The sequence below is a fragment of the Notamacropus eugenii genome, chromosome 1, assembly GCF_028372415.1.
Source record: "Notamacropus eugenii isolate mMacEug1 chromosome 1, mMacEug1.pri_v2, whole genome shotgun sequence".
Taxonomy (NCBI): Eukaryota; Metazoa; Chordata; class Mammalia; order Diprotodontia; family Macropodidae; genus Notamacropus; species Notamacropus eugenii.
Genome location: NC_092872.1, coordinates 316,990,639 through 317,007,208, shown reverse-complemented (window position 1 = coordinate 317,007,208; position 16,570 = coordinate 316,990,639). Strand labels below are relative to the sequence as shown.

The 16,570-nt window shown below is 38.8% G+C and overlaps 1 protein-coding gene across 1 annotated transcript in view; it reads left to right on the top strand.

Moving 5' to 3' along the window:
• Nucleotides 1-2: 2 nt before the first annotated feature.
• Nucleotides 3-16,570, top strand: part of MTHFD1 (methylenetetrahydrofolate dehydrogenase, cyclohydrolase and formyltetrahydrofolate synthetase 1) — an 86,029-nt gene continuing 69,461 nt past the window's right edge. Inside the window, exon 1 of the mRNA XM_072629617.1 lies at nucleotides 3-225. Within this exon, the coding sequence (XP_072485718.1) occupies nucleotides 185-225 (41 nt within the window). The 5' untranslated portion in view covers nucleotides 3-184. The remainder of the gene's footprint in view (nucleotides 226-16,570) is intronic.

Here is a 16,570-nt window from a genome sequence, read left to right as displayed (position 1 = left end):
CCTCCACCCCTCCCCCTTCTCGATTTACCGCGCGCGCGAGCCCTCCTCAATTCCAGCGCCTGCGCAGTAGCTATCGAGCCTCCTGGTGGCCCACACGTGGGGTCTGTTGGTGGTGCGCCGCTGCAGGGTGTCTTTCAGCTGGAGGACTGTGGGACTTGGAGAGGGCTGTGGGCAGAGAAGGGCCATGGCGCCAGCAGAAATCCTCGACGGGAAGGTGGTCTCCGAGTAAGCCACGAGTCCTTCCAGTTTAGGGGCTGGGTTGGGCTGCGGGACTGGGGGTGGAGAGGCCCCACATCCCCTCGTCCGTCTCTGGATCTTGCTCCGAGGGAGGAGGGAAGGAAGCAGAGTTGTCCAGGGAGGAGCAAAGAGCCTCGTAGGAACTTGGTCAGGGATGCACTTGTTTCCAGAGGTGGGCCTGGGTCCTAGAAGAGGGCTCAAGTTCATGGCAAGGCTTCCAAGTAGGATCTGTCTTTCTCCCATCCTCCCAGGGTAGTGCGACACTCCCTCGGTGGCCTGGGACATGACTTGCCCTTTCCTTTAATAACATTTCCTATTAAGATAATAGTATCTTTAGATGGCACGTTCCTTCCGCAGGGACCACTCCTATGTCTATACTGTCTGGAATCAAGGGGGCGCTTTGGGACGGTCCCCTCCTGGAATCCAAGGAATCTTAGCACTTGTTTAAGCAAAAAAAGAAAAAACCCAAATACTATTTTCTCCTCTTTTCCCACCCCTAGTATTGAAGACGGGTCAATGATCATTTTCATTGTTGCTGCCTTTGAGAACCTCACTGGGACTGAGGAATTGACAAACCCTACCATAGCCCAAAAGTACACTTGGTGGATGTAATTGTCAGATAGTTCTTGTGGGATCGAAACCGTGTGTTTCCTTTTAACGAAGCTGTAGAAGCTAAAATTCCCTGAGGACTGGTTTTCTAGGGGAGTGTTTTGATGCATTATTGTAATTGTAAGGTTGAAGCTGTGGATAAAAAAGATAACGTTCTTTTTGAATCCTGCTTCTGGGGACCCTCTGTCACATAATAACTGACACAACTTAAGTAGCGAAGTCCAGGAATGCTGTTCTTAGTACACTGAGAAGGCAACTTCTAATAGTTGCTCCCAAACCATACTTTTGGAGTTTAGAGATGCACAGAGAAATGTAAACCGGACAGTATTTGGGTAGCCATTTAGAGTGAAGAAATTACAGTTTCTTAAACTGAAAACTTGTTTGGGAGAGAGGAGGGGACAAATCGGGTAGCTGAAGAATTGATGCTCTTGAGAGCAGAGACTGTTTTTTCTTTCCTCTTTTATACATAGTAGGCACCTAATGTAATAAAAGCTTGTTGAATTGCATTCAAGTATTTGAAAGTTTGTGAAGTTTAACAGGATTGATTTATTTTGCTTGACCCCACAAAACAGTAGTAGGAGCAATGGAAAGAAGTTAATAGAAAGCCTAAGTAAGGTTTGATAGGAGAAAAAGCTGCCTAGTGATAGAAAATTGTTATTATTATGAATGAAAATTTGTTAATAACAAATATGAACTCCCTTAATGATCCTAGTAATGTCAGAATTTCAATGTCCATACATCCCTACTCTTAAGATTTTTTTGATTCGATCTCTACCCAGGAAATTTACCTTATAAAGGAAGCTAGCTTAAGGTAGATCTCAGGTTCTAATGACCTTGCCCCCTTTCATTGGGATTCATGGCAGGAAGGGCAAAATAGCCAGATTAAAGTGGGTTTTTCTTGCCCTGGTTTCCAAGGGCCACTGGTGTCTCATGACTAAGGCCTTGCTACCTCATGCTGCCTCCTCCCACTCTTTTCCTACAATTATAAAGAATCTTTTGTCAGTCTCTTAGATGAGAAATCCATTTTGCTCTGCACTCTTGGGACATCCCCTTGGTGGCAGTTTTGCCACCCTTTTATCTCAATTAAAGATGCTTTATCACCTCACCTCATGGCTATGATTTATTTCAGGACTTGATACTCAAAATTGAAGTTATCCAAAAGTAGCCTAGGGAAGGGAACAAGCATTTTCTGAGCATGTACTACATGCCAGATGCTGCACCAAGTGCTTTACAAATATTTAATTTTATCCTTACACTTCTATGAGGTATGTACTATTATTTTCCCCTTTTTACAGATGAGGAAATGGAAACCGATAGGAATTGAGTGACTTGCTAAGTGCCTAAGGCCAGATTTGGGTTGAAAGTAGTAGGTCATTAATTCATTCTGGATGTTTTCAAGCTAAGGTCAGGTGTGTTTTAGAAAGGATTCTTTTTCAGTTGTAAATTGTCTGTGGACCTGTGGGTTTCCTCACTTTCCCAACCTAAGTGAAGTTCTTTAGGAAAGCAACAATGTAAATGACCTTTGTCTGGTGTCATGAAGTGAAGCACCCATGTGACTGGAAGACTGATTTGAGTTGGATTTTTTTATGGTCAATAATTGATAGTGTCTCTGAGGCTCTTCCTAATGCTGAATTTGAAATGGTGCTTATTTAGTGTCACTGGGCCTCAATTTCATCATCTGTATGTGAAATAAAGAGACCTGATTAGTTGATCTCTAAAGTTCCCCAGCTCTAAAGCTTTGATCCTATGATCAGTGTCAAAAGAGGCAGCTAGGTGGCACAGTGGATAGTGTGATGGGCCTGGAGTCAGGTAGACCTGAGTTAAAATGTAGGCTCAGACACCAGCTGTGACCTGGGCAAGTCACTTAACCTTTTCTCTGCCTCAGTTTTCTCATCTGTAAGATGGGGATAATAATAGCAACTACCTTCCAGGGTTGTTGTGAGATAAAATGAAATATTTTTAAAGTGCTTAGCACAGAACTTGGCACATAGCAGACACAGCAGACACTAGTAAATGCTTATTTCCCTCCTTTCTTGTGTTGTTTTTGTTTTTTCTTGGTTGGAATCCTACAGCTTCCTTTCTGCTTGTCATCACCATATATTGCTAACTTTATTGGTACTTTGTTTCAATTAAAAATAATTTTTATTTTCTATGTACTTACATGACACTATCTCAAAGTATTTTTTTTTCTCTCAGAAAGTCTTTTTCGGTAAGAATGGTTATGAAAGAGATGAAAGTTGGGCCTCTTGCTTGCCCATTTCATTATTTTTATCTCCCCAAATTACTTCTATTGAAAACTGGACCCTTGAAATATCTCTGTCATATTATGCAAAGCAATGTAAAACACTCCCTTCCCTCAAGAAGTTTATATTCTCTTATAGTAGGAACTTAACTGATTTTTGAACTAGTTAAATATGACTTGGGTTATCATTTTGTTGTTATTAGGAGCTGGTTAACAACCTGAAGGCACTGAAACTTGAAGCCTGACCTACTGAACTATTATGTAGCCACATCTTTTGAAAAGGCAGCATTGTTATAGTGTTTTAGGCACATTCCTTGGAAGATCTGTTAACCCTATTCTAGCCATCCTAAGAAAAGAAGAAAGAATGGCAATGATTTGATGCCATGTTTCTACTCCTGTGCTCCAAACAAAGCAAGAGCTGCAGAAGTACCATTTCTTGTGTTTTCTGGAAGTTAATACAAAATTGATAGTGGCTCTTGTAATTTTACCCTGTACCAGATTGTGAATTTGTCTAATAACAGTTGAAAGCAGTCTCCAAGACTCACTCTTAGACTGGAGGACTCTTCTGTTTACCAAAGATTTCCCTTTAACCATCACTGTAAGACAGAAGGCTAGGTTCTTCCCCAAATGATTTTAATTGTTGACTTTGCTCTGGATTCTAAATGTAGAATTCTTTTCTTCTGCCTCCCAACTGTGAGGAAAGCTTTCCTTAGAAATATTCAGTCATTCTTATTCGTCTATCAATTCTTTTGATTGAATCTTTCACAGAGAAATCCCAACGACTTCAGGGAACTTGGAAAGAACAGTACTCTTAGGGGCAGAACTCCTGGATTTGTATTCTGACTCAGCTACACACAGAATGTCAGGATTGGAAAGCACTTTAGGGGCCCCCTAGGCTAACTCATAAAGTAGTGAATCATCTGGCCTTTGTTTGAAGACTTCCACTGAAAGGGAAAAGGCAGCCCATTCCTGTCTGGGATAGCTCTGCTTTACTTTACTACTATCTTAAATTTGCCTCTTTATCATTCAACAAACAAGTCATTCAGTCAGCAAATGTTTATGAAGCATCTCTGCCAAGAAAGGAAAGAATTCTCGAGGAACTCACTGTGTAATGGGGGAGATAACATGCAGATATCCAAGAACCTAGAAGATATATACCATATAAATCAAAGATAATCAACCAAGACAACAGGCTAGTATTAAGGGGACTTGGGAAAGGCATGTAGTCGAAGGTATTATTTTATCTGGGTCTTGAAGGAGAAATAAGAAAGGAGAATTCTAGGCATGGGAGACAGCTAAAGAAAGTGACTGAAGTTTGGAGATGGGATGTCTTACATGAGGAATAGCAAGGAGGTCAGTGCCACTGGATTACACAGTGAAGTAGGGAGCTGCTGCTCTGTGAAGTGAAGTGTCAGAAGACTGAAAAAGTAGGAGGTAGCCAGGTTACTTTGTAGCCTTTACCCTTTATTCCTAGTTCTACCCTCTGAGGACAAACAGAAGTCAAGTTCTCTTCCATGTAACTGACCTTTCTGTGTTTCACCTCAATCTTTTTCTCTAAGTTAAACATACTCTGTTCAAATACTTTCTTTATGACTGGGCACATCAAAATTTGGTGAAGCTTTATAGCTAAATTTTAAGTTGATGATGTAGCTGCTCAACTATAATATCTTTCTTCAACCCTGCTAGTGATCAGAGACAAGACTTGCAGGTGATGCCAGTTCTTGCTGTGAAGTTGAAGATTCAGTAATTTATCTTTCATAGCATTCAAAGTTGTTCCTTAAGAAAGCAACATTTTAGATACCACTTTAATGTGTGGAGATTTATTTAAAAATCACTTGGAGGTTCTTGAATAAAAGGACATCGTAAGTCAGAATGTGAAATACTGGTTCATTTGACCTTACTAAACCTTTAAATTAGGCCTGCATGTGGTGTCAAAGAACTTAACACATTTCTGTTAACTTGGGAATGAAAAATAAGAACATATGCATTCCTGAGTAAAATGGCTAAAATTCCAAAGTGGTTTGAGGTTATAAAGTGCTTTCCTCATAACCAACTTGTGAGGTAGACTAGTCTGAGTAATATCCCCATTTTAGAGATGAAAAAACAGACGGAAGAGGTTGCAACATTGTACAAAGAAAATATTTCATTAATTGCCCATTCTTTATTTTGTTGATCAGTATATTTTAGTTTTGCTGTCACATTAGTGAAGCAGACTAATAGACAATTTTCTTCTATAGTGTGAAATTAGTTTGGAAAATTCCTTTAGTTAACTTTGTTTTTTGATAACTACATGTACTTTTCAACTAGGGTAGCTAAAGTAAAAAAAAAAAAAAATAAGTGCACTTCATTGAACATTAGGTGGTGTCACAGTCATTGGCTTGTATTTATGTGTGTTTCTGTTTTATCATGTTTTATGATAAAGTATTTTCAGGCAGAATTGGATTATGGAGTTAAACATCAGAGGCAGAATTAGAATGAATCGAGATTTCTCAACTGAATATTAGACTGGGAAGGAATGGTAGAGGTCATAGAGTACAAGGTCCTCATTTTTCAGTAACTAAGACTCAAGGAATTAAATGAGTTGTATGAAGACACAATAAAAAATTAGTGAGAGTTACAGCTGAGATTGAGGATCCCAAATAGTCTGTCCATCGTGCTAAGTATAAAGTTTATCTCTGTAGGCACTGCATACTCAAGGCAATTTGTACTCTAAAGAAAACCCTATAATTATTCTCTTTTTAAAATTAAGAGAAAGGCATATCTAAATTATGTACTTTTTTATGATCCTGCCAGTAGTTTAACCTTGGGAATTTCTTTTGAAATTTAATATATATATATTACATAATTTAATATTATGAAATCAAAGTAGTCATTTATACCTTTGAGAAAGAAACAGTAAACTTTACTATATTTCAGGCCAGAGAATTGAGTCATTCAATCATAGAATGGGGGTGGCAAACTATTAAAGTTGGGATGGAATGTTTTAAATGCTGTTTTGGAAGTTTCTTTGCATTTTTAACACAGCTTTTTTTTTTTTTTTACTTACCTAGAGTGATCACACAAAGGTGTATTGTTTTACTTGTATAGCTTTTCTTCTCAGTTTCTCTATTATGTAAATTATGTTAAAGATACTAGTCCTGTTGTGTTTTTTTTCCAAAAAAAAAAGGTCATGGCAGTATAAAGAACAGATTTGAAGGAGGTAGAATTTGCGATACATTCCATAAAAACTGGTAGTGTATTTGTTTTGGTATCTGTGGTCCTACTTTTAAAATAGAAGTATTTATATAATCCCTAGTTGAGAGCATAATTGCTTTAATGGCTTTTCTAGACCTAGCTAAGTTTTAGCTCCATGTGAGGGAAATTTTCCCAATAATTAGAACCTTCTAAAAATAGATTGTCCAAGTTATAGTGAATTCCTCAGGACTTAATAAAAACATTTGTTTTGTGAAGTTTGAATTCAGTTAAAGGACCACACTGGAGGACCTAGATGGTCATATGTGACCTTCAGGCTGCAGGTTTTCCTTCTCACCCCCCAGATATTTTGAATTTAAGTTTTAAGACCCTTCAGTTGAGAATCTACAGGATTCCTAACATTATCTGGATATAGTGGATTAGGAGTAAAGAGAAGTAGTTTGGCTCCACTTGGCAAAAAGATTAGTATTTATTTTAGACTTGGGAAACAGCAACTAGTAAAACTGATTAATTATACATGTTACTTATATCTGTATCTTTACCTAAATGTAATCTGTTCTGCCCATTTTTAGTCAGGCCAACAAAACTGGCCAGAAAATGGAGAAAAACTAAATTCCAGCTTCATGAAAGCCAAATTTCATTTAATTGGAATAGAAAAAAGTTGTGCTGTTTACACTTTAATCTGTTGCCTCACTGGTTGGGTAAGATTTTTGACTAGGAAGGTGGCGCCCCCAACCAGGGCCAATAAAAATATTTATCTTTGCTCAGGTAATCTGATCAAGAGACCTTTAAGCTGAAAATGGAAGGGGAGAGAGAAAATTACTTAAATCTGTCTACCATGCCCTTTATCATAGAGAGTAGCAGGTGCAACATAGGAAGCGAAGAAAGAGAAGCAGTACTGTGCCAGGCCCTGGAGATACAAAGACAAAATGAAAAAGCCTCTGGCTTCTAGAAACCAATTCTTTACCTTCACTTTCCCCGGTATGCAGCCCAAAAAGCTAGAATTCCTTCGCCTTAACTTATACCCTCTACCTTCTAATTCTATTTTTCTTGACATCTCTTAAATCTTAACACTATACTTTAGGAGTTGCGTTCCTGGTCAGTGAGTAAGCATTTTTTAAATACTTGCACGTTCCAGGCTCAGTGAGTTACAATGAAAGGCAAAAGACGGTCCCTGCCCTGTGGGAGCTCATAATCTAATGGTGGGGGCAATATGCAAATATGTTGAGACCATGACAAACAGGAAGTAACCAATTGAAAGAAAGCCCTAGAATTCAGAGGGATTAGAAAAGGCTTCCTGCAGAAGGTGAGACTTTAAGGAAGCCAGGAGGCTAAGATGAGGGAGAACTTTTCACCCTGGAGGACAGTCAGAGAAGATGCCTGGAGCTGAGAAATGCAGTGTCTTGTTCAGAGAACAGCCAGGAGGCCAGTGTCACTGTATCAGAGAGCAAATAGAGTATAATAAGATATAAGAAGATTGGAAAGGTAGGAGAAGACTAGATTATAAATGGCTTTGTTTGAATGTGGAACAGATTTTATATTTGACCCTGGAGGTGATAGCAATTCACTAAAGTTTACTGAGCATGGGAGAGTTTTTATGTCACGATTGTGACGTTCTACAATGGCCTGACCAGTAGGATTATGTGGGATGCCAGTTCTGTGCTGTATTCTGTATAACAGACAGAACTTAGTAAAGGCTTGACTCATATAAGCTGGACCATTATCTGTGCTTATAATTTGTGAAATACCTAGAGCTGCAAAACAGATGATCAATGGCAAATTTTGCTGATGCCCTAGTGGCAATATTATAACCTGAATATGTGTCTACAGTCACATGAAGGTATTTATTCCTTCCAAATTCTGGGATGTGTGTGACATCCATTTGCCATATTTCGAGAGAATTGCATCCTCAAGGATTGATAGATGTATTTGATAGAGCTGGCAAAAACAGAATGTAATGTGGACAAGACTTTACAATGCTTCTTGCTTGCTCTCTAGTAATGTGAAATTGCCTGCGAAGCATGGAAGCTGACTGATGAAATTGGTTGTAGGAATGCTGTGCTTCTAAAACTTTCAGTGTGAGCAAGCTGTCTGCTTGTCTATTTCCCTCTAAAATAGGCCCTGGCAGTTGTGTATGAAATGGGACCCAAGCTCTTTTGGGGTAAGGGATGAAGGTCTTGGCTTCTGAAATTGCTTCCTGCTGAGACTGGATGTAGAGCTGTCCCTGCCTTAGTGGCTCCTGTTCAAGGGGTACATAGCCTGAGCAGTTATCTGGAGGTTGATGACTTGCACTCTGGAAAAGACAAACCTGGCATGGAGTTTAGACTACGATCAAATAGGCACAAAAGGAGTATTAATAAAAGAGAATTTCCCTGGCATAACAGACAAAGGAAGACTAGGCTAGGCCAAGGGCAACAGATTTGAATATGAAAGGCTAGATTAAGTGGGAAAATTCAGGAAGATCTGGCTACAGATTTGAGTATGAAAGGCCAGGTGGGGAGATTCAAGGGGAGTTCAGGGAGGCTGCCAGAGTCTGAACCCCATCATTCAGACTGCTTCACTTTCCTTTATATTTCTACCATAGACAAGATAAGCTCACAAGTTATTACTCTTCACTAGCGTAACTATATTGTCTTAACAAAAGAGATTTCAAACTTGAACCTTACACCTGAATAGATGTACATCGTTGCTTCACAGGTTAGTTTCTCCTCTGATTATATACACTCTGGAAGAAAAACTTGAGAAAATAAGTTCAAACACTAATTTTAACTTTTGCTTAGGCCATGGAATGACTACAAATTCAGATTAAAACAATAAGATCTTTTCTGCTTTATAGATCATTACATATTTATCAATACATTGTCTTGAAAATGAAAATTTAGTAGGTTTTACAAGAGAAATTGTTTTAAAATATTTCTTCTGGAAGTATTTTCTTTTGTTTTAAAACAGTTTAAAATTTGTCCTGATGTTAACAGTTACTCAACTTTTATGAAGAAAATTAGTTGAAAACCTTTAAAATGATAGTTCTCTTTTTACTTTGAAACAAAAATAAACCTTTTAAAATTAAAATCCATTAAAACTTAGTACAAAAGTATCCTTAAGTAATATGAATTCCCAAAATATTAGAACAAACCAAATTCTTAATTATTACAGAATTCCTAGATATCACAAAATGCTTTAGTCAAAAAGGTGCACTGTAATCTCACAACAGTAAGAGACTGATTACAGAAAAACACTACTGCTTATAAAATCCTTTTTAACAATGGGGACATCTTAGGTGAGTGTTAAGTAGTTTACTTAAATTGTTGAATATACTCTAATTTCAGATAAAAACTGTTAGATTTCCCAGTAAGATTACATAAAAGGGGCTCACCTGTTTTATTGGTCACTTGCTATTGATCATAGAAATCTGCTTATAGAAAGAGACATAGCAAATATGTCAGGATAAAATATCCTTGACTCTGTTTGAATTCAGATAAGAGTAAAATTCTCCAGTTATGTAGTATCTGTTTCATAGCCAGACTCAGGAATAGTCAGGTGGGAAATATTCCCTTTGAGTAGCTTGTGGCATTTCTCTCAGATACTGATTGCAAACAACTATACCCAAATTCAAACTTAAAACAGAAATATTTATGGTCCCAAATGTCTTCCACCTTAAACAGCAAAATTTACCAATCAGTTCAGAGCCAGATAGTCATTTCTATTCTCATGGAGTTGCCATAAGCAATAAAGATTAACCAGGACATATATATGTAAGGGAATTCCATTTAAGATCTTTTCCTTTTCAAATTTAAAACTTGTCCTGTTGTAAAAGCCAATTGCCAAAAATCCTCTCTATTTATAACAATTTCTGAGCAAGTCCTGTTCATTGTTTAGAATTTGCATAAGCCAAGCAAATTTCTTGATGAGCCTGCCCACAGGGATGGTTTCCAAGGGCCTTAGCCATTTTACAAAATAAAGGAGATTGGTAGGGGCCCCATGCGTACCTATTCCCAAGCATACCGGAGGACTGTTCTGAATGGGCAGAACTAATCTAAATAAAATTTTCGTTCAATTCCTTTCTTTCTACATGCAGTAATCAATTAACGGTTTTAGGGTTAGCATTAAAACAGTAACTCCAAATAACTTAGTTAACAATCTTATAACTTTTATAAATGATAGCCAGATTGTTTTAACTGAAACTTCTTTAACAGGCAAAGGTAAAAATACCTGATTTTCTAAATGACAGTTACAAAAAACAAAACATTATAAGACAAGGTTAGCAGGACTGATAAACTTTAAAATGACATAACTGGTTTTACACAATTTTCCCAGCGTCTTTTAGTTTCAACAAAATTCAGTTTAGAAATTGGTTTCTCTAACACTGTTTCTGGATTACAGGGGTTACCCAGTTTTTACAATACAAGACTATTTTATTACAATTTAGAAGCACAACAGTAACACAAATAGTGAACCTTAGGTGTCATTAATTACTTTAACAAACCATCACATATAAAAATTATTAATAGGAGACTGGGGTTACTAAATATAGGGGCCGGTTGGCTTGTGATCTCATACTGCTGTGGCCCAACCCCTACTCTCAGGGAGGGTAAATTAAATTCCCTACCATTCTTTAGCATTCTCTTCCCTTGATCTAATCTGAGATGATAAGAGTTATTTTTAGCTGTGCTAACTATTCCCTGCAGCCCTGGTCATAGTCGGGACTACAGGGTAAAACAAAAATCTTAGTGGTTCTAACCTTTACTCAAGTAAATTTTACTTGTGTGTCCACTCCTTAAGAACTTCTTTGAAAGAGAGGGCTTTTGAATCTATCAAGGGAAGTGAGGGAGACTCCTGGAATACAGTTCAGTGGCGCCAAGTCCCCTCCTTTCTACTGGAGAGTTCAAAAGTTTTATCTCTGAGGTGTCTCTTTTTCAGATCTAGGCATTTTTCCAAGTTTGCCTTAGTGCCAATTAATATAATGAATTCTGACTTGCCTTAAACATCCAATTACGAGTGACATGTTTCACTTAAAATATGACCAGAATAACTACTTTTTGGTTATTTCCCATTATACAGAAACTTTTCTCTTTTAGGTGAGGCATGAGATAATTAAAATGGTAGTCAGTCTGCCTCTCTGATACGAAGGAAAAGTTTTCCTGATTTCTTCTCGCCTTTCTCTCCACCTTCCCAACCTGGCCAGGGTTAGAATGTAGAAAGAGAGAGAATTTTACCAACAACTTTCCAACAATTTCCAAAACTTCTATGCTTTCCTTAAAACTGCACATATGTTATTTCCTTGTATGCTTTATCTTTAGCAATCATATAAACTAGATAATGTAAGATTAGTTTCTCTCTTTCTCCCATTCTCCTCCCTGATGCTGCAGTCATCAGAGAGAAAGGACGAGGGGGAAAAAGAGGGAAAGAGATTAACACCCAAACACACTCACACAGAACATAATAGAGACAAAATACATATACAGACAATAAAAAATTTCAAAAAACAGAAAAGATCAAAAACTGAGAAAAGATTGTCAGAAATCCTCTGCACAACTTGGACCTTTGACTTGATTTCTTTTACTTTGTTCCAAACATCCTTTATGAAATAAAAATTTCCACATTAAGTAATCTCCTTCAGGAGTGGTTTTATCTAAATTACACCAGTCAGTGGGGCATAGGGCTATCTGAGAAATGCTGTCTGGAAGAGACTGAATGTAAGGATTACTTGGTCCATAATTGATTGCCCCTTGTTTTAATTCCTTTAAAAATTTAAAATCTAGAAGGGTGAATTCTCTTGCAACTCCTCCTGGGTTATTGGGATCTGGGTTTTCTGGCACTGGCAATACTAGCCTCATTTCCAAAGGTATTTCTTCTCCTTTTTCCCAAACCTCTTAGAAAGTTTTTTCTAAAAGTGATAGCTGACTTTTAGGACTCCGCAGTGGTATAGGCGGAAGATGAGTCTTGGATAAAAGACCTGCTGGTCTTCTCCTTTCTGGAGGAGTATAGAATGGTGGTGGCTCCGTGGAAGCCAAGGGTTCTGGAGGTGCTGAACCTTCCTCTGGCCAGGAGTCCACCTCTTCTCCCCCTTCCTCCTTCTCCTCATCTGCCCCTATGTGAGTGTTTCTGCCCTTAAAAAGTATCTGTCCCATTATTAACCTTACTTTTGCTATTTACCTGTCAGCTCTGGTTTCTTATGAACAGAATCTGTTTTTGGTTCTGTAACATAGTAAGCTCTCCCCGTAAACCTGTAAATTGCTGAGATTTTACTGTGTCTGTGTGAACCCTCAGATAAAGTTCTTCGAGGCTTTCCCTTACCTTAGTTGCTTTGTCACAACACAGAGCTCCTTCCAAGGGGGCCACCATCACCGAAAGACAAATCCCTTTCCTGGGTCAGGTCCTTGTTTGTGGTGCCATATGTGGCAGACGGCCAGCATTCCCATGAGGCTCGTTGACAGCAGTGAAATAAGAAGACATGGGCAGGTGGGAGAAGATAGGGCAACTCCATTTATTGATCTGAGGGTCAGGGTATTTAAAGACAGAAACTGCAAGTCTACAGGACAATCTACTCGTCTCCGTCCTAGTAATTTGGCCAGTCTTATTGTCTTAAAGAGTGTTAGCCTAGAAGGCGTCTATTTTACATTTCCCTTGTATTCTGTAGTTCTCTTGTTTATCTCATGGAGACAGCAATATCTAGGGAGACCTGGAGAGCCATTCTGGATGACAATGAGCACAATCTCAGAAAACAGGTTTCCCAAAGTTCTGTCGTGAACTTGCCAACAGCACTCCATCCTAGCCCTCAACAGAAGGTGTCAGATTATAGAGAGGTCAAGAAAGATGAAGATTGAGGAAAAGCCATTGAATGTAGCAACTAAGGGCTCACTGGTAACTTTGAAGAGAGCAGTTTCAGTTGAATGATGAGGTTACAGGTCAGATTGTAGAGAGTTAAGAAAGAAGGGGAGGCCCCTATGTTGGTGGCAGGACATATGGGACAATAGTGAGAATGAATCAAATGGGGGGAGGGGGATTGAAACTAGAGGAGACATGGGCATGTCTATAGGTACTAGGAAAGTAGAAAGCAGCCAGTAAAGCCAGAAGAGAGTGGGGGTGATAGAGGAGGGAGGGCAATCTGCTGGAGAAATTGGGATGGAATAAGATCACCTTTGCAGGTGGAAGAGTTGGCCATGGCAAGGAGAAGGGCCACCTCTACATCTGAGACAGGGGTGGAGGAAATAGTGGCAGAAGGCATCTTCTGAGATGGAGGAGAAAAGAGAGAGCCCTTGGTGAGAGGCCTCAATTTTTTTCAGTAAAATTTGAGCAAGGATTTCAGCTGAGAGGGTAAGGAGGGAAGCTATGGGACATCTGAGGAGGAATGAAAATGTTTGGAAAAACTGCTGTCCATAGTGGAAGTGAATCTGTTGGGGAAGTTTAGAAGGATTGCTCAGCAGCAGTGAGAGCCCAGATGAGTTTACATTAAGGAACAGAATAGCTTATGTAGACTTTACTGTTAAAAATATTAGAGTTATTAACTGATGAGGTCAAGGGTCTTAGAATCATAAATCTAATGGTAGAAGGGAGTTCAAAGGCCATCTTGTCCCACCTCATTTTATAGATGAGGAAACTGAGGCCCAGGGAGGTCAGGTGATTTGTTCAAGTTTGTAACAGTTACTGAAGTATTTGAACCCAGATCCTAACTGCAGCCAAGGTTCTCTCTACAGTAGCACACATACTGTGTAACAGGAATAGCATCCAAAAAACACCACACTATTCTCCACATCTTCAATCCTGCATCTACACCCCACTAGTTCAGTTATGAGGTAACTAATCTCAGATCCTGCTTCACCCTAGAAGGGAAATATAAGACATGATTCTATAAAAGAATTTGACAGCCATCACTATCAGTAATAAATTCCCAGATGTTTAATACAGTTTGTGGCTATTATAAAGGACATTTCTTTACTAGTTCTCTTGATTCTTGGTTTGTAGAGAAATGTAGGATTTTCATAGGAGTTACCTAATAGGAGTACACCTTTTTTTATGCCATGGATCTCTTCTAAGAATGTTTTTGCCTACATTTATAATTGAAAGAAATGCTCAATTTCAAATAGAGCTTAGTGAAAATAAAGTTGTAGGGTTTTTTTTCCCAGCAAAGTTCATGAATACTTATTCTTGGACCCCAGGTTAAAAACCTCTGCACTAGATGTTCATCCAAGTGTCCCAGTGGATTTTGTTCATTCCAAGGACAGAAGCAGTGGACATGATCACAGATTGGTCTTCAGTGCTAGGGTGGGAAGTACCCATTTGGGGAGTCAGTTTTATCATAAACTTTTTCTAAACAAATAGTCAAAGTTCCCAGATAGCGCACCCCTGTATTATCCCAGAATAATGCCTAGATTCTAGATAATACACAGTTAGTCCCTGAGAGAAGAATGCAGTCTAGCAAACCTTTCATTTCAGGGAAACTTTTACTAATGGGGAAAGGGCAAAGAAAGAAATAGCTTGTATCCCCGGTCACTAGTGGATGGTTCTGTCCTGGAAATGTCCCACAAGTCAAGGGGCTATTGGAGGCATTTTTAAGAATACAATTTCCCATAAATTTGACAGCTGATCCAGGACGCTTGTATGGAAAAGTACTTAACCTCTGATCACACTCCTGCTTTGAGCCCTTTTCTTAAGAATCTGAGATAAATGAATGATTATGTAAATAAAGATAAAATGAGGAAGAAGCGAAGGAAATATTTATGTAGTACTGCTATCTAAACTGATGCTGTAAATGTTTTGAAAAGCAAATCAGTAGCCATGTGAAAAGGTGTTCACGTTTACTTATTTATAGTCAGAGACATGCAAATCAAGACAACCTTAAGATAACACCTCATGCCTACTACATGACAAAAATGATGAAAGCTGGTGGAGAAATGGGGAAATTTTATAATGTAATTTTGTTCCGGTCTGTGAACTGGTGCAAACATTTTATAGAATAATATGTAATGTCACAAAACTGATTGTTACTTTCAAACAAGTGATTTCATTGCAGTCAGCAAACATTTATTGTTTACAGTGTGCCAGGCATTGTGCTAGGTATAAGGATAAAGACCAAAAAAAAAAAAAAGATGTAATCTTTTCTCTTGAACAGCTTAAATTTTTTGGGAAAGACAGCATGTGCACTTGTATAGGATAGGAAAAGGCTAGAGACTAGACACAATGATTGCATCCATGGATAGTGAGGAAACTATCATTATAAGTTGGCACCTTCTTATACACTATTTGTAGTCTTAATTGCCTAGGGCACTGAGAGGTTAAATAACTCGGGGTCACACAGCCAGTTTTGTGTGGCAGTGACAAGACTTGAACCTTGTCTTCCAGGCTTCGAGGTTAACTTTCAGATTTTTTGCAGACAGGTAGTATATTCCAAGTGTAGTGGACAATCAGTGCAAAGACACAGAAACGCTAGTGAGGGGACAAAACTAGTCTGGAGGATTGTGTCACATGAAAATTGGAAGTAGTGTATAATGGGACTGGAAAGAGGTTGTGGCAGGTCTTAAAAAAGCCAAATAGGTGTTTAACTGTTAACCTAAGGGCAGTAAGGAGGCCCTGGAATTTTAAGTAGAGAAGCATGGTCAGAGCTGTGCTTTAGCAGCTGTGTGGAGGAAAGATTTACGGTAGAAAGACCAATGAAAAAGCCATTCTAGTACTCCAGGAGACCAAGGATGAGGATCTGTGTGAGTAGTGAGGCTAGATAAGGAATGCAAGTAAAAGAGGTTGCGGAGACAGAAATGAAAGAGTTTGGCAACTGATTGGACTATAAGGCTGTGAAGACTATAAGGGTGAAGAGCACAGATGAGGCCAAGGTTTTGAACCTGAAAGACTGGAAGGGTAGTGGTGCCTTTGATAGAAATAGAGAAGCTCAGAAGAGGAATGGGTTTGGGGGAAAAATGAGTTCTATTTTGGACATGATGACTTTGAGCTGTCTGTGGCACATGCAATTTAAAATGTCCAGTATGTGATGTAGGGATGATTGGAGCTCAAGAGAGAAACTTTAAAAATACGTAGATTTGGGAAGCAACTTCAGAGAGATAAGTAAGCTCAGGGGAAATAATGAGGTCACCAGGAGAGAGTGTGAAGAAATGAAGGGGGCCTACTGTAGAGTCTTGGGGTGTATTCACAGTTAGGCTTTATGTGGATGATGACTCAACAAAGGGTACTGAGGAGTGGTCTGACAGATAGGAAGAGAACCAAAAGAGAATAGTGACATGAGAACTCAGAAGAGAGAGAATACAGATTCTGAAGAGAGGTCAAGAAGGATGAGAACTGAAA